This window comes from Alosa sapidissima, chromosome 9 (genome assembly GCF_018492685.1).
Source record: "Alosa sapidissima isolate fAloSap1 chromosome 9, fAloSap1.pri, whole genome shotgun sequence".
In the NCBI taxonomy this organism is placed as follows: Eukaryota; Metazoa; Chordata; class Actinopteri; order Clupeiformes; family Clupeidae; genus Alosa; species Alosa sapidissima.
Genome location: NC_055965.1, coordinates 17,607,462 through 17,633,708, shown reverse-complemented (window position 1 = coordinate 17,633,708; position 26,247 = coordinate 17,607,462). Strand labels below are relative to the sequence as shown.

The window sequence follows — 26,247 nt, the reverse complement described above, 5'->3', positions numbered from 1 at the left end:
AAATATATCACACTTGCTTACTTGGAAATGAGGTCCTTTGTCCAAAATCCTGAACCACCCCTTTAATATGCATTTCTATACAAACCAAGACGGCTGATTCCTAAAGAAACGCAAGCACCCACACCATAGGTGTATCTAAATTAGCCATGTACCAAAAATTACATTTTACCGTGACTCAAAGAGCTGTAAACAGTGTTGTAATGCTGCGTGAACACATCCGCTTGGAGCTCCAGTGGAATTTTAATTTCATGACGAGAAATCTCGGTCTAACCGTTCATGTGCTGTTGAAACGGCGTAAATAGGCGACCCAACAGGCCAGCACTAACCTCCGAGCGTGGTAAACAAAATCGGATATTTCAGGCAGTAAATGCTCCTGTTAAGAACCAAAACAGATTTTGTTCAAATCTACACACCTATGGCAACTGAAAAAATGTAAGGTTCATTTATCAAATGTTATTTTGAAGTATTGAAAAACATCGTTGTTTTAGAATTTTCGAAAGAAAGTGGTGATATTGGAGGCGTACCAGGAGTTTATTACAGAAGACTGTTAAGAGCACTTAACAACTGTCCCCCTACCAGTTCCTCCAACCCAGTATCACAAGGATTCTCTTGTATTGTCATGTTTGGTTAATCTATTATTCGTGCTGGGGTTGGATATACTCAGTGACCTCGAGAAACCGAGATCTGTGTGAAAATCTTTAAAAGGAGAATTCCGGCATTTTGTCAAGAGGCCGTGCAACATCAGGGACTCGGTGGTAAAAACACACCAGCCCTTTGCACCGGCACCACCACACTTTTTAAGCAGTATTCCATATGGAAATTATTCCTATAGATGGCGTTCACAAGAATATTTTAGACACAAATGTCACATTCACCCATCCCACAACAGGAAAGTAACTACATATTAAGGGAAGGATCACATGCAAAAAATAAAAAAAAAAAGAGAGGAAATAATCAAGAACTGTTTAAACTCGATTTTAAGAATATTTTGACACATTTTTGTGATGCACCTGGGATGTGCACAATGACTTCTAACTGAATATGGTTTGCCTTGAGGTATCAAGAGTTTCCCTTTAAGTATTTTCTTTAGGAAAACAGCAACATTAAGGAAACACAACAAAACAGAGTGAGAACACTTCAAAGTGATGAGTACTTTGGCTGATAATGAGTAGCCTAAACTTCTTCCATTTGGGACCAAGTGACGTAAATCAGTGCCATTTTGAGTAACATTGTATTCTTTTGTTTTCTTCTGTTATTGTGAGCAATAAAATCAGCAAGACTCAAGACTGGTTGTGGTGCCAGTTGGTGGCCCACATAGCAACACAATGAACTTAGCACCATGACACACACACACACACACACAAATGCTTTGTAAACACATTCTCAACAATAACTTGAAGACAAAAACAAGGTGAAGTAACTGTCAGTGTAAATATATTGTTTTAGAAAGTATTACGAACGTAACATCAAATTGTAATGAAAGTTGAGTTTAATCTTTGTCTTTACAAGGCAAACTTCAACACTTGTCTGTATAAGTTTTGAAAACAACTGGATACAATGTCAGAGAAAACATTGACATTATGAAATGCTCCATTACCAAAAAATATTAATTTTCAAGAGTCCCCTCCTACAAGTATTCAGCATTTTAAGAGTTAAGAAAACTATTATCAATAGATGTCAACATCAACATTTGAATAAGAACAGGCAGACTCTGTGTACAATCGCCAAACTTAGTTGTACACATTTAATACTATCTGGGCTGACATTTCAGAGTGAATGGCCTCGCCATTACACAAATCATTATAAAGTCGGGGATGTCACCTATGCACACGTTGATGTATTCTCATATTCCCTATCTGTGAAAATCGTTTTCCACACAGCACACACTCATAGGGTTTCTCCCCTGTATGCACTCGCATATGTCTCCGCATTTTGGAAGAATCGGAAAATCGCTTGTGGCATACGGAGCAACTATATGGTTTCTCCTTTGTGTGGACGACTCTCCTGTGGTTGGTCAGCATCCCGGACATCCGGAATCCTTTCCCACAGAGCTCACACTTGAAAGGACGCTCTCCTGTATGAATTCGCATGTGAATGTTCAATTTTGACGTGATAGAGAAACTCATGCCGCAGAAAGAACACAAGTACGGTCTCTCTCCAGTGTGCACCCGCATATGAAAATTCCAGGCTGACCTCTGGGTGAACGTCTTCCCACAGACTGAACAGCAGAAGGGCCGTTCCCCCGTATGCACACGTATGTGGCTAACCAAAACGCTTTTCGCTCTAAATCTCTTACCACAGTGAGAACAGAGAAAAGGCTTCTCACCCGTGTGAATGGTCAGATGCTCAGTGAGTTCAGATTTACGACGGAAGTGTTTGCCACATTCAGGGCATTTGTGATGCAGGGGCCCATTTGACTGCTGGGTTTGGGATGAAAGTCTTCTCTTTTCCCCAGACTCTTCTACTGAGGACGCCAGGTCCTCTTGCTCACTCCTGCTGCTTACTAGTCTCTCATGATCACGCACGTGACCTAGAGATAACAAAATCATGTTAAATAAGCAAATAAATACTGGATATGTGAAGAGCTCTTTTCCAAAAAGCTATAAATCCATTTTTGAAAACGTCATGTTATCTTTAAATACACAGTTCAGGTAATATCAATAAAAGTGTAGTTGTGTTGTTTTGATAAAGATAAATCAAATAACGATAACCCAATTACAGTTCCAATGAAAATACTTGGAAAACAAGCAAAACAAAATGCATTAAAATATAGAGGATATAACACTTTGGCATTCCTTTAGCTTTGGGTTAAATCACAAGTAAACTTTTACTCTGCCAGCAAGTTCTCTCACCATTATATTGATCTTTCTCGTTCACTTTCTGATCATTCAGATGTGTTTCATCCACATTTCTCTGCCTGCCTTGATGAAGGTTCCTCTGTGGATCATGTTCCTCCTCATTTCTATCTTCTTCATCTTCAAGTTTATCATCTTCATCCTCAGGTCCATCATCTTCATCCTCAGGTCTATCATCTTCATCCACGTCTCTCTGTTCATCTGCCCCGTCCACATCTCTTAATCCGCCCTCTTCATCCCTGTCTTCAAGTGTATCTGCCCCATCCTTAGAGTCATGGCTGTCATGGGCAGTTAGCACACATTGCTCACGGTGTTTACAGGGGTGAACTGTCTTAACAGTGAAAGGGACAGATAATGTTGAGAAAACGGTGTTTCCCAAGATCGGCGAAGGCGAGGATTCTATGAAAGGATGATAATAATAATAATAATAATAATAATAATAATAATAATAATAATAAAATAAAATAGATTTACAATACAACCTTATACACAGTGGATTTCTATTTATGTCTCTAATTATAGATCAACCTATGCAGCAAATTGCTTGGTTTATGGTTGGACTTCTATCTATTTTATGTACATACTAAATTGTATGCATGATATGCTCACCAGGGGTCAAATGTGCACAATCTTTGAATTGCAGCAACAAATTTTGAACTTTCTTTGTGTCGTAAACCATTTGTAGAGAATCCTCCAAGAGTGAGGGGTCTTTGTCAAACCAAGTGGCTGCCTGCAACTTCAACCAGAGAGAAATTGGTGTTATGTGACATCTTAAACAAACAGAATAGAAAACAATCTGATTACCGGTACCATTGCAGGAAAAAAAGTTTTTCCCAACTATCACGGACTACAAATCCATGCACATCATATTCTGGTTTTATTCAGAAAAATGTGTGTGTCATGACAACACCTTTTTTCCATCTGCCATAACCTGATTATGCTCATATTCTACTTACTAAAAACCTTAATAACACCCCTAGCATATGCCTCTTTAACTCATTGAGTGCCAAAAACGTAATATTACGTTTTTAGCTTTTTTTTTTAATTAAATTGTGATTTAGGGAACTCTGTGATGAATGGAAATTAAATATATGACGATCGAAAACTCATGAAAACGCACAATCTGGACATTTTATCATAACTCGGTTGCCGCTTTGGGTCAAATCAGTGACGCATGCACGTCAGCTCAAAACCTGGCCATTTTCGTGGGTCTATCACTAGGTGGCAGTCTCGCCAGGTCACTTCCCGGAAACTTGACAGGCAACACTTCATATTTCATGAAAGACGTTATATCTCCATTTCTAGAAAAAACAGTGATTTTGATGAACAGCGATTTTGATGCACAGTCCGCTGCTCTTCACCCTGCTGACGCATGACTGCACTGCAACCTACAGCAACAACCACATAGTGAAATTTGCTGACGACACAACTCTGGTGGGTCTCATCACCAAGGTCGACGAGACTCAATACAGGATGGAGGTCAACATTCTGACCACGTGGTGCAGGGACAACAACCTCCTGCCGAACGTCAGCAAGACCAAGGAGATTGTTGTTGACTTCCGGAGAGGTCACACCCAACACCTGCCACTGACCATCGACGGTGCTGTGGTGGAGAGAGTGAGCAGCACCAAATTCCTGGGGGTGCACATCAGTGAAGACCTCTCCTGGACCACCAACACTGCATCACTGGCGAAGAAAGCTCAGCGCCGCCTGTACTTCCTGCGGAAACTCAGGCGAGCAAGTGCTCCACCAGCCATCATGACCACATTCTACCGAGGCACCATTGAGAGCATCCTCTCCAGCTGTATCGCTGTGTGGGGCGGAAGCTGCACTGAATACAACAGGAAAGCCCTGCAGCGCATAGTGAACACAGCTGGAAGGATTATTGGTGCTTCACTCCCCTCCCTGAAGGACATTTACACCTCCCACCTCACCCGCAAGGCGACCACAATTGTCCAATATAGTTTGTTTTTACTCTATGATATTTTACATCATATTTTTGCATTTTGTGATGAGTGATGCAAGTCACCCCGCTCACAATTTGTTTGATCCACTGCCATCTGGGAAGAGGTACAGAAGCCTGCGCACCCGCACCACCACTCACCAACAGCTTCATACACCAGGCTGTTAGGATGCTGAACTCTCTCCCCCCTCTCCCCCCTCCACCCTCAGCTACATAACATCCTGGACTTTGGACCCACAATGGCTGCCTTGCACTACTCTACTTGTACAATTGCACACTTTGCAACTTGTTGTCCTGTTGTCCTGAAAACACTTCTGCTGCTCTTACATAACTTGCACCACTATGCCACTTGCATACTTAGGTCAAACAGAACTACCTCAGCCATTTATTGGCCTGACTTTTGCACTATTATATTGACTGTCTACTGTATGCACAATTGCACAATTTCAACCCAAATTGCTCTTATTTCTTCATTGTATGTGCCTTCTTATTTACTTTTTATATTGTTTACTTGAATGTTATGTTTTTCTGTGGTCTTGACATGTGAAGAAATTGACAATAAAGCAGACTTTGACTTTGACTTTGAAAACTAGCCACTGTTTAGCTTGGGATTTCTTAGGAACAGAGGCGTGTAGAAATACACGGTTTGCACCCACTGAGAGCTTAAAGTCTCACCTTTCTAACGAGCCATTGTATGTGTTCATAGCTATAACACAGAATATACTGTGGCTGTACAAAAATCATCAACAATGGTCTAGATGGCTGGCACTTTAGGACAAAGCTTCCGAAAACAGCTTGGCATTCAATGATTTAATCCGGAATATTATGGCATGTAAAAACATTAGTGGGAAAACACCCTTTTCAGAATATAAAAATGGTCAAGCAAGAGATTTTAGCAGCTTGTTTTGATGCTCTGACACTTGGCAAATGTAGCGAAAAGTGTGGCAAAAAGTTAGCACTTCTAAAGTGAAGATGAGGTCAATTTATGTATTAAAACCTGAACGTTTAAATGTCACGATGGAATTTATTGATGGATGAAGCATCATAATGCTCAGACAATCAGGTCTGCGCACTGCTGAAAGATGAAGACTCGGCGGAAACCCCTCAAAGTGGCCTAAAGGATAATATGCAAAACAATAGTGGCTCTAATCTGGCCAAGTTCACCTATTTTGCGGTCATGAATGAAATTCAAGGACAGCGACCGTTGAGACGTCATGACACAGATACTAGGCTACTTCTACAGCACATTACTGGTTTATTCAGAACATGTAAACTTGAACATTCCCATTTTGTTGGACATGGAAACATCGTATTCTGAAAATTACCATAACCAGAATAGGTCCTTAATCAGAATATGGTGTGCATGGAAACAGTTATTGTGTTCCAATGGAAGACTGATAATTTTAACACTCTTTAACACTAGTTTTAACACTCTGTAAAGCGCCATGAGACATGTGCAATGTTTTGGCACTCTAAGTGAAATTCAATTAAAATTTAATTGAGAATTGAATTGAAATAATGAATCAAAAGGAGATTTAAAGACCGCCTTCGTACCATATGGAAGCTGGGCACTGGCAATAACATTTCCAGTCTGCTGAGGAATTTCCACACAAGTATCTGCAGTGCTGTGTCATATGTGGGACCATAATGCAATGGGTAAATATCCTGAAACAAAAGAAAATACACATTTAATGCCCAGTCAATTCACTATCTGTGTTTTATGCTCTAGGTTAAATTGTATTTAAGTACAGCTTTTACAAAACCACACTCATAAGTACAGGCTTATATGCTGTCCAAAATACATCAGTACACAAAGTCGTAAGCTTGTTAATTTTAGGCAAAACTCCATGATGCGTTTGTAAACACCATATCGGTTTTATCTCAGGACAGAACATGGCGTTATATCAGTATCCTTGCTGATGCTTCTGTTAAATATTTCAATAAAGAGGAATCCAACATTCCACTCACCTGAAAGAAATGATCCCTGTCTGGTGGACTCCGCAGAAGGGTTTGGACGAGCACCACAAAGCCGCTCACAGCGGCGTCTACGGTTGTACGCTCACTCTTTTTGAAATACAATGTTACAACAGCAGAGACATTGTGTTAAAAGAGTGATGATGACTTGATACAACAGACCATAAAAGTTTAAGTCTAATAAAAGACGATGAATTATGTTTAAGCCAGCCTGCCTGCCTGGTGGGCTCATGGGGTCCTTACCCCATCAATGGAGACAGACTCAGCAATCTTAGAAAATTTGTTCAGGTGTGGCTGCATTGCCTTGAGAGTCACTGATTGAAGCTTGCGGCATAAATCTAAAATAAACTACACAAACATGTTTGGATGTAACAAAAACATAAACCAATACTTAACTGAAGCAAACAATGTAAATGAATGCCATTGAAATTATATCAAGGTAATGAAAACTGTTTGTTTTCATTCCCATTTGTTATAGATTGGAGTAAAATATGTAATATATTTCTTCTGCATACAAGAGGCAGGACATAGCAAAAGATGCTGAACAAACAAAAAAAGACGTGTGCATAGAAGGGGTGAAAAATGGGAGCAAAAACAAATGTTGTGTTCATATCTTTGTTCAGTAGAGGCTTACAAACAAACCAGGGATATTCTGCGTTCTCTCACCTTAGCTCTCAGGCCAAGGAGAAGTTCAACCCTTTCCTTAGCACTCAGTAGGTGTGGGACCGTCTCCAAAACGACTGAGACAAACTCCTCCACCCTGGTGTAGTATGTGACCTGCCGCTTCGCTGCCACCTGCCACAGGAACGCCGACAGTAATCTCAGCGGTGGAACCCAGAGGCGCAAGGAAGATACAGGAACTGAGTTTGAAAGAGACATGATGCAGGGTTTGATAGGGGACTCGTGGGGGACAAATGCCAACGCGCATTTTCTATGGGCTAAACATGCCTAGTGAGTCATTTCGTTTTCTTGTTTTGACTGCAGCATTTTTGGCAATCATGCATTATTGTCAAAGTCAGTTGAAGTAGTAGTAGCCTAGTCTAATGTAGTCTAAACCACATGAACGATACGACTCATAGTCTACTATCAACACACTTGCTTGTTTTGAAGTAGGCTAGACTGGTTTGTAGAACGAGGTGTATGAGGATGATTGGTTAACAGATAACTTGGATTTCACGCGCCGCGAACGAAAAGCTTCAGTTACGCGCCTGGTGTAGCTTCCCTGTGGGTCAACAGATAGCAACTTCAAACGTAATATATCCATTCCAAACAGTATTAAAAAAGTGGTAAAAGAAAGTGGGATCAAACCATAGACTGTATATATATAGAATACAGTCTATGGGTCAAACAATCTAGCGAAGTGACCAGTTATAAGTGAGCGACACCATCGGATACACAATAGCTCTACAGAAACAAACAGCCTACCTATCGATACCTACCTTTGACACATTAGGAATAACAGTGCCTTGACAACAGTCTGCAAGGAATGTTTGAGAAATATTATAACCTAAAAGGTTATAATATGTATAGCCTACCAGAGCCCGTAAAAACTCTCTGCTGATAGACTGCTTTTAAAACTCTCTGGCATAATCCATCATTCGTTTCAGAAATAGTAGTCTGCACAGGCTACTTCCGGATAAAACGGACCATCATAATAAAAGTCTTTTCGACTCTCCAAGTCATTAGGTCCTCATAATGCCCATAGGCTATTGAGGAGATGTCTTCAAGCAGTAGATACGACACAGCACCCCGCCCATGATATCACGACATCCGCCATGCTGGAAGGATACCCTCCAGAACTCTTTCATTGTTTGTTAGCAGAAGAAGTTGTGATTCATTAATGATTCCTAGAAGCCACTGCAGTGTGAAAAACTGCTCCAGTGCATCCTCACCAAATTTCCCCGTCTCACTCTCAACCTTGATGGCTCACCTGTCCACTACCCCTGTTGTTAAAAACCTTGGCATTCAGCTTGACTCCACCCTTAGCTTTGGTCCTCATATCAAATCACTCACTTTCAAATTTTCACCTCCGTAACATTGCCCGCCTCCGACCCTTCCTCTCTGCTAGTGATGCACAGACTTTGGTTCACTCTTTCATTATGTCCGGTCTAGATTACTGCAACTCACTTTTCCTTGGTCTCCCCACTAAAACCCTTCAAAGACTACAATATATTCAAAACTCTGCAGCCAGGCTCCTCACCCATACCAGACGATCAGCACACATCACCCCCATTCTCCATGAACTCCATTGGCTACCAGTTCCATCCCGGATCAAATACAAAGTACTCACCTTCAAAGCCCTCCAGAACCTTGCTTCCCCCTACATCTGCAACCTCCTGACCCCTTCTGCCATGGCTCCAGACTCTCCACCCTCCACCCTTCAGTGCCTTGGCCCCCAAACTCTGGAACTCCCTCCCCCAACCTCTTCGTGCCTGTCCTTTTCTTCCTTTCTTCAAAGCACACCTCAAGACCTTTCTGTTTAATGATCACTTCTCCTCCACACCTAACACATACTGTAGCTCCATACAGATAACTTGTCTTTGTTGTATTGTTTTGTTTGTTTGTTATTGTGTTTCCTTGCCTTCCTACTATGTAAAGCGACCTTGGGTTTGAGAAAGGCGCTATATAAAATAAACATATTATTATTATTATTATTATTATTGTTATCACATACACGATTGTCTCGGAAACCTTAGAAACCATGGGTTGCGTTTTTGTTTTGTTTCCCCACATGGAAAAAGATGAGGCGTCTGCCAAACTTTGACTGGTGCGACGACACAATTATAGCCAGAGGCTTTGTAATGAGGAGACACAGCACTCAAAAAATCCTCCATAGAAATGCATGGGGTTAGTTTGTAACGCCAATATGGCAGTTGTCTACATTTATCTCACCCCTTCTGCGGCAAAACGTAGACATGTGAATACATTGAGCCAATCAGTGATCTCACAGCTGGAGCAAGGTTGTTATCGTGAAGCCTTGCGCACGCGCATCTCTGCCGAAATAGATGCCCGATAAGTCCCCAAAAAGGCTACTGAAAACAATATTAACTAGATTTTTTTTATCTTAATATAAGATTAATAACACTTGGTTATATTATATTAGATAAGCAGTTTTTGCAGTGAGTAAGTAATCTACTATCTGTACCTTAGCCTACTGGAATTTGATAAGGTGTACCACAACTTTTACTGTTGCCGAGGTTATTATAGTGTTTTGATTGAACCACTAGGTTGTAATCCCTTGGCCTTAATGTTCTGTGGACGCCTTCTCACTCAAAACTGGTATATGGTAATGGTTATGGTTTTGTCCAGTGCGTATAACACTTCTCACTCTCACTGTCCATCTTACAGATTTAGGTTTGATTTAAAAATGTGATGACACACTTTTACAATTGTGCATCATACAATTTGGAACCTGTTTAGATTTTGGAGCAGTGACTACCTTTTATCGCTAAGTGATGCAAACAAAGTGATTCACTGTTCGTCTCTGCAACTGATTTAGCTCCCTCTCTTGTTCCTGCTCTTCACATGATGCAGGTGCTGTGCTGAAATCTACTGCAATACAGATGTCATTTCAAAAAGCTCAGCTTGTTTTTTGCAGTTTTGTAATATTTGAGACATACCATGTATTCTACAAATAAAGATTTTGATGTGATCACCGATTTGTCTATAAAGGTGTTTTATCTTAAGCTCTAGAATGTAATTTGTTGTAGCATGCATGCAAGCAAATGACATTCAGATTTGGAATGCACGGACTATCTGTACCTGGCATGATCACATCATCGTGGCAATTATAAAACATTTATTGTGAGACTCTTTTGACATTTTTTACCATGTTAGTTTGACCTTTGAACTGCTTCCTGTAAAGGACCACTCCTGGAAAGTTACATGCTGCCATCACTTGTAAAAAATGTGTGAGCGCGGTACAAGCTTATCTGTTGCAGTCAAACACTATAATAGGGCTGGTACACGTAGAGAAGATTACAGAGATACAATAAAGTGCAAGTCAGTGGCTTTTACATTCTTGCCCAGCTACAGTAGCTCTGAGCCACTGCTGTTGTTTACGCATTGCTTTTGAAACTTGACTGAGGGACATAGGCTATCAGGATGGTTGGCTGGATATGGATCGCTTTCCTTGTAAGCTCCAGTTTCAGCAGTACGGTCTGTTTCCCGCTAGGAAGTGAGTACATTAAGCATTCATCCATCACAAAAACACGTCCATGATGTTGAGGTCAGATGCTATGGTGTTTTAACAAGAATTGTGTGTGTTGATATACTAAATGAACAATTAAGAAAATGTTTGCAGTTAAATGGCGATGGCTATTTGTCATATTTCATTGTGTGTGTGTGTGTGCGCGTGTGTGTGTGTGTGTGTGTGTGTGTGTGCGTGTGTGTGTGTGTGTGTGTGTGTGTGTGTGTGTGTGTGTGCGTGCGTGCGTGCGTGCGTGCGTGCGTGCGCGCGCGTGCGTGCGTGCGTGTGCGTGCGTGCGTGCGTGCGTGTGTGTGTGTGTGTGTGTGTGCGTGTGTGTGTGTGCACACGCTTAAGTGTGAGTGGGAACCATCACCATGCAATGTTGTTATGTTATGTGTTATATGTGTTGATGTGTTAACATGTGTTCAGGTTCCTATATAAACTGCGAAACAGGAACAAATGATTTTTTGGGGAAAAAAGATGAAGGATACGCAGGTAAAGTCAATCACAGAACACAAGATGATATCAAACAGTATTTACCAAGTCAATAAAAACACTTAACAAAGCAATAAAACAGCAGCTGAAAAATTAACTCACCATTTATTTTAACAATATCATTGTGCAATATCGTTGGTATGAAAGAATATATTAATTATTAATTTATCTGAGGTGGCGGAACTGCATCCCACCCCCTCACACACACTTTAACCCCCTGGTTGTGGCAAAAGTTCTCCTTTATCTGCCATTTTAAAGCCCACCCCATGGCAGATAAGACATTGTGATTGGTGATTATTTGTGGTAGAGGAAGTTCAAATGCATTCTAAGATTCGTCTGGTATACAGGCTAACCAATCAGATGAATGTGTTGAATAGGCTACCATCAGAGTGTGACCGTCTGTCTTGTCTGGCCCCTTGACCCATCTGACAGGGAACATCGATGTTATGAAAGGGGTTCCACAGAATGATACCATTGTTCTGGAGCCATACACGTATCCATCCCACCTCGAGTTTCTGGAACTGAACTTCACAACTGGAAATGCATCTATCGCAGTGGTTCAGACGAGAAAACCTCTGGATGCAGAGGCACTGAAAGATGTGAGTCTACTAAGTTACTATTCGGTGTGCTTGAGAACCAGTACTGCTGTACTTTATAACAATAACATATTATTAATATTGTTATTATTATTATTATCATTATTATTATGACCGCCGCGCAGCGAAGCTCAAAAATAAAAATGAGGTGTTGTAATCGCAGGTATCTGTGACCTAACATAGTCAAAACTGCACAAAATTGGAAGTGTATGATCATTATGACACCCTCTGAATGCACGCCAAGTTTCGTGGAATTCTGTTCATGGGGGGCCACACAATAAATTAATGTATGTTACTATACACCAACTGGCCTGTAGGTGGCTGGAGACAGTTTTCAGTGAATATCTCGTGAACCGTAGGGCCTAGGAGGTCCACCTTTTTTTGTATGTTGGTCTTAAGGGGGCATGTCAACCTACCCCATTACCACTTATTTCATGTATAGCGCCACCTAGTTAAAAATTAAAAAGCAAAACATTAGGTGTTTTCATCACAATATCTCTGGCTGACATGGTCAAAACTGCACGAAATTGAAAGTGTAGGATCATTATGACACCCTCCGAATGCATGCCAAGTTTCGTGGACTTTCGTTCATGGGGGGCCTTACAATAAAATTATTTATGTGTACATTTAGTGACCGTACACCAACTAGGATTCCCGGGACACTGAAAGACTGGGGTACACGAAACCTGGTGGGCATGTAACCCCACATGGATAGCATGGAATATCTTATCTGTGAATATCTTGAGAACCGTAGGGCCTAGGATGACCAATTTTTTGCGTATGTTTGCCTCCAGGGGTCATGTAAACCCATTCCATATGCACACATAATCAGATACACACGCACACACATACATTCACAGTAATCCTACGTATGACACATACTCACACAGTAGACATATATACGCATGGATGCACATGCACAAACACAGGCACATAAACAGGCAAACACACAAGCACATGTACATGCACGCACACACAACACACACACATAAACATAAACATGTACACGCACACATGCACAAAATTCAAGAATTTCTCAGAATTATGAACAGGCAAGATGGGGGTGGTGTTGTATAAAATGTATTTTACATGTGAAATCTATGAACTAATCATGTTTTGGTACTTGTTGTCTAGCAGATACCAGTGTGCATAATGCAATTCAGTGAGACAGTTAGAATCATATATGCCTTTCAGCGTGACTTATTTTTGTGAAAAAACATGTGCAGGACTGGGCGGTGGTCATATTTTGTACCGCTCTGCGGTACAAAAAGTTATTATTATTATTACTATTATTATTATTGTTATTGTTGTTGTTGTTTCTAGGCAAAAGGTGTTCTGTACTATACCATAGGCTGTGTAAAGAGTGGGGTAAGTCAGACTCCAGCCAATTCAAATCTGTAAAGAAATAAACATTACAAAAGTTGTTTTTTGTTTAAGATTAAACTAACTGCTATCATGATTTCTATTTAGAGGAAAAATCTACGTTTACTCCAGGTCAATAATATCAACGACAATCCACCGGTCTTTGAAAAACAAGAATACAGGGTTAATGTGTCAGAGGTAAGAACTAAGTTCCTGACAAGCTGGAAATAAATCACATTCATATGAAGTATGCACACACCGCATAAGGGTCATTATGACATTATTACACAACCTCTTCTCATGGACACTATCAGTGTTATTCAAGCAGAGTAAAAACACATCACACTGAGATTATGTAGGCTACTATATTTTAGCGCAGCTGTAAGTGCCCAGAGTTCTCTGTCCTGCTGTCTTTATTTCTCCAGACCCTTGCTGTTGGTTCCTTGGTTCTCACACTCAAGGCTGTGGATGCAGACGTCTCTCCCGCCAACAGCAAAGTCATATACTCTCTACTGGTGAGCCTGGTTGTATAGTATGGTATGATGTAGCATAGCATGGTATTAGCACTGTCTGTCGTAGCATAGCATTTTTCAGCCAAGGGCTTGGAACCAGAGGGGCGTAAGTGACATGATTTCACCAACTTAGCAGGGCCAAAACAACACAAATTGGTTCATTGTGTTCAGTGTCCTTTGTTTTTTTCACTAATAACTTTAGTTGTTATTCAATTATTTTCTTCTTTCTGACAGTAGAAAGAACTTTCATTTGATGTATATATCTTAATTTTGCACAAAAAAAATGTCCCTTACGCCCCTCTGGTTCTCACCCCTTGAGATTATCTTTGCAAACCCCCATATGTTAACGCTATATTGAAATAGGATGTTAAATTCCATGTTTCATAATTGCATTGCATTCCCTCTCATGTAGCCACCTGTTCCAAGTACATTTGAGCTGAGAGAAGATGGATCGATAGTTCTCTCAGAGTCTTTGGACTACAACAGTATCACCTCCCACAAGTTTACTGTGGAAGCAAGTGTATGTACGAATCACATGTTCACAAACGTCTAATGATACTCTTCCTCTACTGATAGTGTTTAATTTCATCACACATGTATTCTGATACATATCACAAATAGCACATCTCACATGCTACGTAAAACATTTTATGTAATTTTTATTTATACATGTATCACACAACACATCTTCTAACACACTAATTGTAACACGCGCGTCACAGGATATCTCCTGTGTTTTATTGCCATCCCTTTTTCAATATTGTTTGTCTCTTCGACCATTACTTTGTTGCATTACATTACATTTAGATGATGAGCTATGTACAGACGCATTTGATAGACATCCGTGGCACCCAATAAACGGATCTGGGCATTTTTTTCAAATACGAGAAAATTAACGTTTGGTTCCCAGACCACGTCTCATTGAGAAGTGGTGGCGCTAGCCAGGCTAGGGGCACAATGGTGAAGGCCGAGAATTGAACCCACAACTTTCAGGGTACTGGACGCTAGCCCAGATCCTTAACTCAATAGGATGATGAAAACCTGCCCAGATGTAATGGAATGTAAACCACTCTGTCTTACCCAATAGGATGAGAAAGGCCTGCCTAGATGTAATGTAATGTAAACACTTTTTTGTTTTGTTTTTGTTTATTTTAGGCTGTCTTTTTAAGAACTGGCTAGGGACAACGGATGGAAATTAGTACTCACAAGCTAACTCCGGCTTATTTACAGCTTGTCTGTTAATTAATGAGCATTGTCCTAATTAATAAACAAATAAATAAACCACTCTGTCTCACCCAATAGGATGAGGAAGGCCTCTCAAGCACAACAGAGGTGATCATTGACGTCCAGGATTTTGACAACCTGAACCCATATTTTCAACACAATCTCTATGAGACGACAGTGCAGGAGAACTGGGTAGGGGAAACCTATTGCTATCAATGTACAAGAGTAATGTACTATTTGGAAAGCATTACTACTGTATACAAGTAGTAATGAATATACTCTGTATAAATATACAAGCACAGAATGAATACAGTCTGAAGCAGTTTAAATGTACAAGCATATATTTCCATTTCTCTGTATGTTGGTGTTTATGTTAAGAAGTTCTCACCAGACACTTTTGTCCCAAGCGAATACATAGATTTTAATCATCATCAACATAATCAACATTGCATGCCACACGTCACATATTTGATGTTTTGATTTGGCATCTGATTTCATGAGTAGAGGGTCAATAAAGATACAATAAAGAGTCAAAGACACAATGACAAATACAGTATATGCTTTACCTTATCCAGTAGATCATTTTCACTAAAAGTGTCATCTAAATGCCATCTAAAATCTATAAGCCACATACCTGAGATACATGTCATGTAAAGATTTCAACATACTTAGATGCTATTGTTGATGATGATGATGATTTGACGCTGAATGTTCTCTCTGCGTGCCCAGATGGGGTCAGTCCCTAGTGTGCACCCAGAGGCAATAAAGGCTTTGGATGGTGACAGAGGCATCAACGAAACCTTAGCCTACAGTATATCATCAGGTACTGTAGCTCACTGATATATAGAAATTGTATGAGGTACACACGTGTTGATGTTAGCATTTCATTAGGTACTATTACACACATGTTGATGTTAGCATTTCATTACACACGTGTTGATGTTAGCATTTCATTATGTACTATTACACACATGTTGATGTTAGCATTTCATTAGGTACTGTATCACACATGTATTGATTTGCAGGGCCTAAACTCTCAATATCAATATTGCACATATGTTGATACAGTATATATTAACAGGAACCATATATCAAATATACATCTTCTCTTCATCACACACTCACTGCCTAGCAGTGGAAAAGGGTGAACAATCTACTTCTTATTATTGTAAACACGAAAAAAAAAAAAAAATGTTGTGTGTTACCTTCAACAACAGTGTCTCCAAGCAAGTATCAGAGCAACTTTCTTATTGACTTTAACACCGGAGTTATTGCTGTGGTGCAGTGGCTCGACAGAGAGGAAGTCGGCTCAGTATTACTGGGTATAAAGGTAACTGTGTCAATCATAGTCATTTGCTGTCCAATAGACTGATTGATTTCATAAGGCAATAATGCATTAACTAACAAGATTATATTTGGAATTTCATCTTACTGAATAATTGGTAGATAAATAGATAAATAGATAGATACTGTAGATAGATAGATAGATAGATACTTTATTGATCCCCAGGGGAAATTCAAGAATCGATTGATTGTGATTGATAAGCATATTTCATCTCTGTATTTTTCATTACTAACAATCCAGGCTTCTCAGCAAGATGACAGCCAGAAGACAGCAGACAGCACGGTGAACGTTTGCTTACAAACCAATCTATTCTATTCCTCATTTCATCAGGGTAGATAAATTAAATAGTATTTTCTTTTTTCTTTCTTTCTTTCATTCTTTCTTTCCTATAGCTCTTGGTTCATATTGGGGATGCAGCCGAGGCGCCTGTGTTTTCTAATGACACGTATGCAGCACAGATTTTCAACATCGCTCCATACAAGTACCCTGTCGTAAAGCTCAAGGTAATTATTCAGCTTTTTTACAGTGCCCTGTGCTGTCCCAGCACAAGTTAGAACGCAGAATATGATTGGGTAAGCAACTTGACAGTGACTGTAATTCAGCTTACCATTGGCTGATCTGATTGAAGTATATTGTGGGATTGGTGGGATCTCCTCTGTATTATAAGAGTTAATGTGTACCCAGCAAGCTTTCTGAGAATCCTTTACACTTGATTACATAAATAAGACATCAGTGTCTTTTGCTCTATATTCAAATGTCAATATTGTGTTTCTAAATGTACTTCTTAAGGTAATAACTCATTACGGACCATAACCCAAGCCATTACTTAACCAAAACTCAAGGGTGTGTTGTAATGACTTGCATTGTTATGATGTCATATAATATTATAATAGCAAGCAAGTTCTTAGTGTGGTTCAAATACATTAGAAAATACATAGTGCTAATACATAGTGTTTTTTTGTTATCTGCTACAGGCCACAGACCCCGATGTAGGGGAGACAGAGACACTAAGATACTCCCTGGTGGAGCCCAGCTCCATGTTTGATGTAGAGCCCTCTAGTGGTCAGGTGTATGTAGTGTCGGCTGTAGGTGAGAGTGGGAAGGTGAGCCTGCAGGTGAAGGCAACAGACATCCTGGGGCTTTATGACATCACTACAGTGGAGGTGAGTGAGAGTTGAAATACTTTTTTTAATCAAACCAAAAGTAACATATACACAGGTAGGTAAAATATAATTTTGTATATTGTTATGTACTTTGTGTATTGGATGTGTATTGGTACTCAATAATAAACCAGTCTTTCTTTATGACTATAACTAACATAACAATAAAATAATATTTTATTAGCAGACATTTATGTAAAAAACCCACTTACTGTATAGAATAGATAGACATTCAACAGTGAAATTACCTCTATATGGTTATTGCTTTGCTGTACCACATAACAGTAAGACTAGTAGTGCTACGATGTGTTATTAGATATCATCACTAGTGCTATGATGTGTTATTAGATATCATCATCACTAGTGCTACAATGTGTTATTAGATATCATCATCACTAGTGCTACGATGTGTTATTAGATATCATCATCACTAGTGCTACGATGTGTTATTAGATATCATCACTAGTGCTATGATGTGTTATTGATATCATCACTAGTGCTATGATGTGTTATTAGATCTCATCACTAGTGCTATGATGTGTTATTAGATCTCATCACTAGTGCTACGATGTGTTATTAGATATCATCACTAGTGCTATGATGTGTTATTAGATATCATCACTAGTGCTATGATGTGTTATTAGATCTCATCTGACTCCTCCAGGTCACTGTCATAGAGAGCGGCAGCAGCAATGTAGCCGTTCTGTCGCTGAACATGGCGGTCAACACGGTAGAGGACAACGCCCCCCAAGTGGAAGAGTGAGTTTTCTTATGGTCAACACCATACTGGTCATTCAGCACATATACTACCAAGTGGGAGAGTGAGTTTTCTTATGGTCAACACCAAGTGGGAGAGTGAGTTTTCTTATGGTCAACACCATACTGGTCATTCAGCACATATACTACCAAGTGGGAGAGTGAGTTTTCTTATGGTCAACACCATACTGGTCATTCAGCATACTACCAAGTGGAACAGTGAATTGTCTTATGGTCAACACCATACTGGTCATTCAGCATACTACCAAGTGGAACAGTGAATTGTCTTATGGTCAACACCATACTGGTTATTCGGCACATAACCTGTTTAATGAGGGATCACCATGACCAGTTTAAGCACCAGTTTAAGCTGTCTGATTGTATGAGCATAGCATAGCCTTATTGTAAAATTGTCTTTATCCTTTCCTCTGATTTTCAGACTTTTTCTTTTCTATTGTCCTCCTTCCCACTTATGTCCATCTTAATCTCTCTCTCTCTTTCTCTCTCTCTCTCTCTCTCTCTCTCTCTCTTAGGTCTCTGGGCAGGGCGCTGGGATGGACTGTGAGGATTATGAGTGTGACTAGCGATGCCGAGCTCTTTCAGAGAGAAGTCCAGCCAAAAACATATGTCAGTTTCATTGCCATGGAGCCCGACAGCACAGCAGTCCTGCCTAAAGAGGAGGTCAAAGAGTACGGCACGCCCTCCATCTCTCTTGACATTTAAGAAAAAACAGGAAGTCAATCAATTAATTAAAATGCAACAGGAATTAAGTCCAAATAAGATAGAATGACTCTGTGGTAAGATATAAAACCTGGCCATAAAGACTGTTCATAACAGTTTTGGCTGTTGTTTTCAGTGACTTACACTGTATTTGTGTGAGTGTTTTACACTGTGACTTACACTGTATGTGTGTGTGTGTGTGTGTGTGTGTGTGTGTGCGCGCACTGTATGTATGTATGTGTGTGTGTGTGTGTGTGTGTGTGTGTCCTGTCGTTGCCCAGGCGGCTGCAGAGTGAGGGGGAGAGTGTGAGGACTGAACTGGGGAAGGTGTTTGGCCCTGGGCTGGTGGTCAGTGTGGAGGAGGGCTCCACAGGCGCAGGTCTCCGCTCAGACAACCAGGTCACCGTCATCACCCTGGGGGCCTTCCTGGCTCTATTCATGGCCCTGGTCCCCGTCTCTGTGCTACTGTGAGTTTGTGTGGTGTTTAAGAGAAGGGTGCACTAATAGTAGACATGGAGATCATCTATTTACTAATAATGGAAGTATATTAGTATGAGAATTATAATATCTGTTGGCATAGTGGTCTGATAGTGGTAGTTATATACACACTTATGGTGTATGAGTTCACAGCAGGGGCAGTGGCAACACATTTTTCGAGTAGACCTATTTTATGTTGAAATATGTTTTAAAGACATTTAAACATAGACATTCAAACATAGACATTTAAACATAGACATTCAAACATAGACATTTAAACATTGACATTAGACATTTGGGGGCAGCCGTGGCCTACTGGTTAGCACTTCGGACCTGTAACTGGAGGGTTGCCGGTTCGAACCCCGACCAGTAGGCACGGCTAAAGTGCCTTTGAGCAAGGCACCTAACCCCTCACTGCTCCCCGAGCGCCGCTGTTGTTGCAGGCAGCTCACTGTGCTGGGATTAGTGTGTGCTTCACCTCACTGTGTGTTTCACTAATTCAAGGATTGGGATAAAAGCCAAAGACCAAATTTCCCTCACAGAATCAAAAGAGTATATATACTATATATATACTATACTATACTATACTATTTTTTTTATTCATAGGTGTATTACTTGTATGTTACAGTATACTTGTTTGTCTTTGTGCAGAATTTGAAAGACTATTGGACAGATGTGTGACATGTTTTTTTTTTTTTTTAATTGAATTGGGTATAGGTGATCAGTATGAATATATTTTGTTCACAGAACAAGACGCTTCTCCAAAGGAAATGGCAATGAAAGGGCTTCACTGACTTTGGAGACGAATGACATGTTGACTCGAATGTGATGGAAACACCTGATGTGATGTTGTTGTAACCTTCAAAACACATTTGTTTGTATCTTACACCATTTCTATTAAGAGTAAACCTCTGTTGGAAATCTGTCAGTAAATGTACTTGTTTTACAAACTACATTTAATGTGATGTTGGTTATTTTGTATTGAAGTGAACAAAAAAAAAAAACAATAGGGAAACAACCCACTGCAGAACTTCCCTATACAGACACAATCAGAGGAACAACTTTATTTAAATAATCAAATTCATTTATGATAATAATAATAATAATAATAATAATAATAATAAAAACATGTTTGCAACCTGTTGCTCCATGGATTGCTTAACTGAAACTACTTCATGATCACAAGAAAAAGCTGTTAGTTAGCGGCATGAAATGAAAGATGTCTCTTAGCAGAAATCTACTCTCTCAATATTCAGTATTTATATCCAACAGCTCAACTCAAAGTTATATGTAAATTAGCGGTGCTTTTGCAGATGCCACTGCTCGAGCACAGCGCATGCAAGGTGATGATATTTTAATCATGTATAGGCCATGAAAGGTTCATGAGGATGATAGGCATATAGATGTCCACTTTATACCTCTAATATTGTGGAGTTGTTTTGTTCTAATTGCACAAACAACAAACAAACAAACAATGAAACAAACAATGATGTGCGAGCAGACAGTTTGTAACTAATTCTACTGTATCTCTGTACATTCTGTATAACCCTTTCTTTCGGCTGTTGTGTGCAGTGTTCTAGTGTTGGTGTAGTGAAACACAGCAGGGGAAGTGGTAAGCTTCCCGTCAATGATTGATATCTTCCTCTTAATGCGAATATCATCCCCTTCTTTATCTGTCACACATATTATTGTCATCAGTCTCTATTACAACTAAAAAGAAGCTGCAATACTGTTGACGCCTTGCTACAGTAAGGTAGGTTGCATTCTCTTCTCTTAGAATTTACATTTTCAAGTGACCATCATGCGAGAGTATATATACTTATACTTATATGTAAGACATAGTTCATTGTTGTATTCAACATCGTAGCAACCACTTTGTAGCCTATGCACTGGTAATCCCTCTAGCATCTCTCGTAGCTCATTGTATTCTCTGGCTGATTTGTGTTTCAACATTGCAATCTGTGTTTTAGGACCGACTCTATTGTTGTGGTGTTCATCCCTTGCTTACTGACACATGTCGCTGCTATTTCAACCATATCCCTGAAAGTTACCCTGACCTCAAACATTGAATTATACAATATCATTACAAGTAACTACAGTAACTGGTGTGCTGCACCAATGCAATCTATTAGCTGTATTAAATATTTCTATTATAGAATTGTTTATTTATCAGACAAATTTATCCAAAGTGACTTACACAATAGTATGAGTGTCATCAGTATGTCTGAGTAATGGTTTTGTTTGATTCAGTCCTGCAGGTATCTGTGGCCTCAGGTACAGTGACCGAAGGAGAGAGTGTGACACTGACCTGCAGCACCACCTGCAGTCTGAGCAACAACCCCACCTACATCTGGCTCAAGAGTTCAAGGAATGTAACCAGCAACTGCACCACCGAGAAGAACACACTAACCCTTGACCCAGTCAGCAGTGAGGATGCAGGCAGCTACTCGTGTGCTGTTACAGAACAGTTGGTGTTGTAGAAAAGAAAAAAAAACTGGATGAAGTATAGACAAAAGTATTTTAGGTAACGTGATCTACAAATGTGAGGAACATTTAAAAAGAAGGAAATCATAGATAGACATTTCTAATTTACAGATTATGTTGTACTGTATATGCCACAATTGTGTTAAAGCAACACAAAATAGTTTTTTGTACCTTAAAATAATGTTTCCAAAATCGTTTCAGTGGTTCATCAACTTGTAACAGGGTGAACGGCACTTCTGCATTCGCTTCGCAGCCCTCTATCGGCTATAACCGCACTATGTAAGTTTGCCAGATCGGGTAGCGGATCTGTAGTTCGATGGAATGAGACATAAGAAACTACAAATTTGACTTGCGTTTGATGTCGCAATACATCGTACATCGTACGTAAACAAATAGCGTGCGTGTGACAGAGGGAAAGTTCTTTGGTGTTGCTTTAGTCAATGGATGCTATCCATATCAGTAGCAGCAACCACTATTGTATATATTTTAAAATACATTAAATTTAAAATGTGACTATATATTTTTATATCTAATGCACTGAAATTGTTTGGTAGTTTTACATAAATGCTATTTGTTTTAAACTATGTTCAGATTGAGCATTTTAGATACATTAGAAGATTAGAAGACACTTCTTACACATGTAATTGCTCTGCACAGATGCTCCAATGAATACCTCAGTGTCTGTCAGTCCCTCTAATGAAGTATCCAGTGGAGATTCAGTGACTCTAACCTGCAGCAGTGATGCCAACCCACCTGTGCATGACTACACCTGGTACAGACAGAATGGATATGGGACATTCCGTGTGGGTGCTGGAAAGAAGATCAATTTTACTCTGGATATTGGTGATAGTGGACTTTATTTCTGTGAGGCGTGGAATGAAGTTGGCTCTCACAACTCCACTGGAGTGGAAATAACGTTTGCAGGTTTGTGTCTAGAAGACGACTGATAGACATGTTTTACATTATTTTGCAGACACTTTTTATCCAATGGGACTTACATATGTCAATTGCATTACAAAGGCCATTGTCCCCATGACTACTTGGGGTTAAGTGCCTTGCTTAGGGGCACAACGGTAGAAGTTGGGAATTGAACCCACAACTTTTCAAGTTACAGCACACTAGCCCAGCTCCTTAACCACTACACTACCAGCAGCCCATGTTTATAATTATAACAGGAGGGTTCACGTGGGGCAATAGGCAGAGCAACCAATCTGAACCGGGGCCAGTTTTCCAACAGCATCGTAAGCCTAGTTCGTCTTATTAGTATTAGTGAAGCACCTCATAGTTTGGAGAATCCTGATCCTAAAAATCAGACTCAGAATGTCATCACAAGTACTCTGCAACATGACCGGGATCCTTACAGTAATTGTGGAAAAAACGGTATAAATCCAGTATTTGTACAGGCAGTCACATACTCTGTTTCCCTCTATTGCCTCCTGATACCGTCAAACTCATGCCTTTTCCTATATTTCCACAGAGCTGAAAACATGAACTCATGTTCCACAGCACTTGTCATTTTGAGTCTGTTAAAGGTACACTATGCATGATTTTCATAACCTTTACGAAGCCATTTATGGTAAACAAACTTGTAATAGGGGAATCGTTCACCTAGCATAGCCATACAGCACAGCCAGCCAGCCATTAATGAGAGAACCAGCCATGCAACGCAAGAATAGCGGCCCGAAGACATCTTGTCAGAATCTGTTGTTAATCCTTCACCTCCACAACAAACCATTTTCATTGTGTACAGGGGGAACAAGCCACAAGAAGTAGGCTATTTACAAGGGCAGAGTAAAATTAAGAGTTTAGTTCTGAAACGCTATATCATCCATTTTAATGAATTTTCCTAACTCAATTTAAAACAACTGTTTTCCTTGTAATTTCAGTGGAACTGTATTGGGTTATTGTTACTCAATCAACACAACACTGTTTTTTTTTTGTCAAAAAATACCCGGACCTGCATACAGTAGTATACCTTTAAAGGTGTCCAATGCAGTTTTGGTATCCAATGCACTTTACACATTGGATAATAATCAGAACTTCACATGAAGACAAATAGGTAAATGGATAGATTTTTTTACATAAGTAGATTAGACAGGCAGTAATGTTGACAAAATAAAAAATACAATCATTTTCTACAATCATGTGATGCATGTGTTTGTCTGTGTGTTCGTGTAAGCATGTCCCCTGTCGTACATGTATGCTATCGGCGTTGTGTCTGTTCTTTCCATGCCTTCCCATTTCTCCCTACAGCGCCATCATGGTGGATCACAGGAGAGTTCTTGGCGATGGTCATTCTGTCCGTGTTGGCTCTCTTCATTTTGGGAGCTGTGGTCATCACATGCTGGTGGTGATGGTGATATTATTACACCTGGTGGGCAAAGGGCAAAGTGCACCTATAGCTAATTTAATAACTAGGCTAAATTAATTTGCTAGTTTAAAGGGGGACTTGGCAACTATTTCAACGTAATAAACCAGTTTAGAAATCATTTGGATGGTTAAATGACCTGTTCCGGTGAAAATGGTGACTTTTCCCGCTGCCCCTAGCGTCCCCAGGCGAAAAACATTGTCTACCGAACTTATGCTAACCGTTTTGCTAGCTTGTAAACAAATCCATGTGCTTTATCGTTACCTTTTTCCACAGTTTGAAATAGCATAATGCACAATTTCTCCAGCAGAGGGGGAAATCCTGCCAAGTTCCCCTTTAACATCAGGGGCAAGACCTTAAGCGCAAAAACTGATGTGTCAGCTCAATACTCCCACATGCCACACAATAGCTATAATTCATGGACAAGATCTTCATTTTTTTAGAGACTCTGCTCTTCGCCTTCCATTTGAATAAATGACCTTCATGTATTTATCATCTTTAAATTAATTAAAATCTAAATTAATTTGCTAGTTTAAAGGGGAACTTGGCAACTATTTCAACGTAATAAACCAGTTTAGAAATCATTTGGATGGTTAAATGACCTGTTCCGGTGAAAATGGTGACTTTTCCCGCTGCCCCTAGCGTCCCCAGGCGGAAAACCAACCTTGCAACATTGAGACTACCGTCCCGGAAAGAGAAGTGAGAAACAAGAAACTTGTTTTAAATCGTGTTTCTTACCTTGTAACATCCACATTGTCTACCGAACTTATGCTAACCGTTTTGCTAGCTTGTAAACAAATCCATGTGCTTTATCATTACCTTTTTCCACAGTTTGAAATAGCATAATGCACAATTTCTCCAGCAGAGGCAGCCTGATCTCAAAACAAGTGTAGTACATATGTGTACGAAATGTCAGTGCACGTTAATTCGTAAAACCTTGTACTAGTCTAGCGGTCGGTTTTGAGGGTGGAGGAGCGTTCTGGTCATTTTTAATTTCCCGGCCCCAATCAGCCCTATAAACGGGCGATTTAATTAGAAAATTGCATTAATTTCAGTCTGGGATTTACATGATGCGCTATAGGCTATATTCTTCTATTATTATTATCATTATCTAAATCTGAAATATACAGCCTTTTTAACGGTTCGCCTACAACAAAACTGCATTTAGGCTTACCTGCATGGTTAACCAAAATATCCAAAACCTACTCGTCAAAATAGACGAGTAGACAATAGACAAAATAAAATAAATCTAATTAGTGATAGCCTATTAAATGTGTTAATATCGTCCTGTTACAACGATTAATTCCTTAGTTCTCAGTCTGGAGTTGGAAGTCTATTTTGCTTCAGCTATCTTCTGCATACTGGTGGAGAGCGTCCCAACGGTATGAGGTCTGTAAACGTTCGGGAAACAGCGAAGAGCCCTGGAATAGCACGAATTTATTCAACGTCTTGTGATTGTCAAAGACGTGGACAGATAATTAGCTAAATAAATCATTGTTCACGACACGTGTTAAATGATCGAAATGAGTGCGATGGTGCAATCCTGCCAAACTTTCCAATTCGGTGGCATGGTGTTTGACATTAAATTGTCTAGTTTTAAGCAGGTCAGTTTCACCGGTATGGATTATAGAATTCTGTCTCTGTTTCATAATTGCAACGATCCTGTGTGTCTACAAATCTGATAGCTAGGAAGTGTGTGCCCAGGCTGCATTTAAGCACACCACCTCACCATTTAATTCCTAGGGGAGCATAACTCCTCTAGGTGGC

General features: G+C 39.9%; 2 protein-coding genes across 2 annotated transcripts; one reads left to right on the top strand and one right to left on the bottom strand.

Moving 5' to 3' along the window:
* Positions 1-1,494: 1,494 nt before the first annotated feature.
* LOC121718601 (zinc finger protein 773-like) lies at positions 1,495-25,986 on the bottom strand. Its single transcript, XM_042103667.1, has 9 exons — positions 25,983-25,986; positions 9,264-9,267; positions 7,459-7,652; positions 7,036-7,140; positions 6,787-6,882; positions 6,373-6,483; positions 3,465-3,591; positions 2,853-3,254; positions 1,495-2,530 (listed from the first exon to the last, which is right to left on the bottom strand). The coding sequence occupies exons 4-9, from the start codon at positions 7,090-7,092 to the stop codon at positions 1,818-1,820; spliced, it is 1,506 nt and encodes a 501-aa protein (XP_041959601.1). The 5' UTR covers positions 7,093-7,140; positions 7,459-7,652; positions 9,264-9,267; positions 25,983-25,986; the 3' UTR covers positions 1,495-1,817.
* LOC121718584 (protocadherin Fat 1-like) lies at positions 10,761-20,581 on the top strand. The gene is made up of 17 exons (XM_042103635.1): positions 10,761-10,969; positions 11,411-11,476; positions 11,909-12,075; positions 13,396-13,440; positions 13,543-13,632; positions 13,860-13,949; positions 14,359-14,466; positions 15,249-15,362; positions 15,900-15,993; positions 16,388-16,500; positions 16,756-16,797; positions 16,908-17,018; positions 17,490-17,678; positions 18,340-18,434; positions 18,965-19,120; positions 19,433-19,618; positions 20,376-20,581. The coding sequence occupies exons 1-17, from the start codon at positions 10,897-10,899 to the stop codon at positions 20,455-20,457; spliced, it is 1,821 nt and encodes a 606-aa protein (XP_041959569.1). The 5' UTR covers positions 10,761-10,896; the 3' UTR covers positions 20,458-20,581.
* Positions 25,987-26,247: the final 261 nt, after the last annotated feature.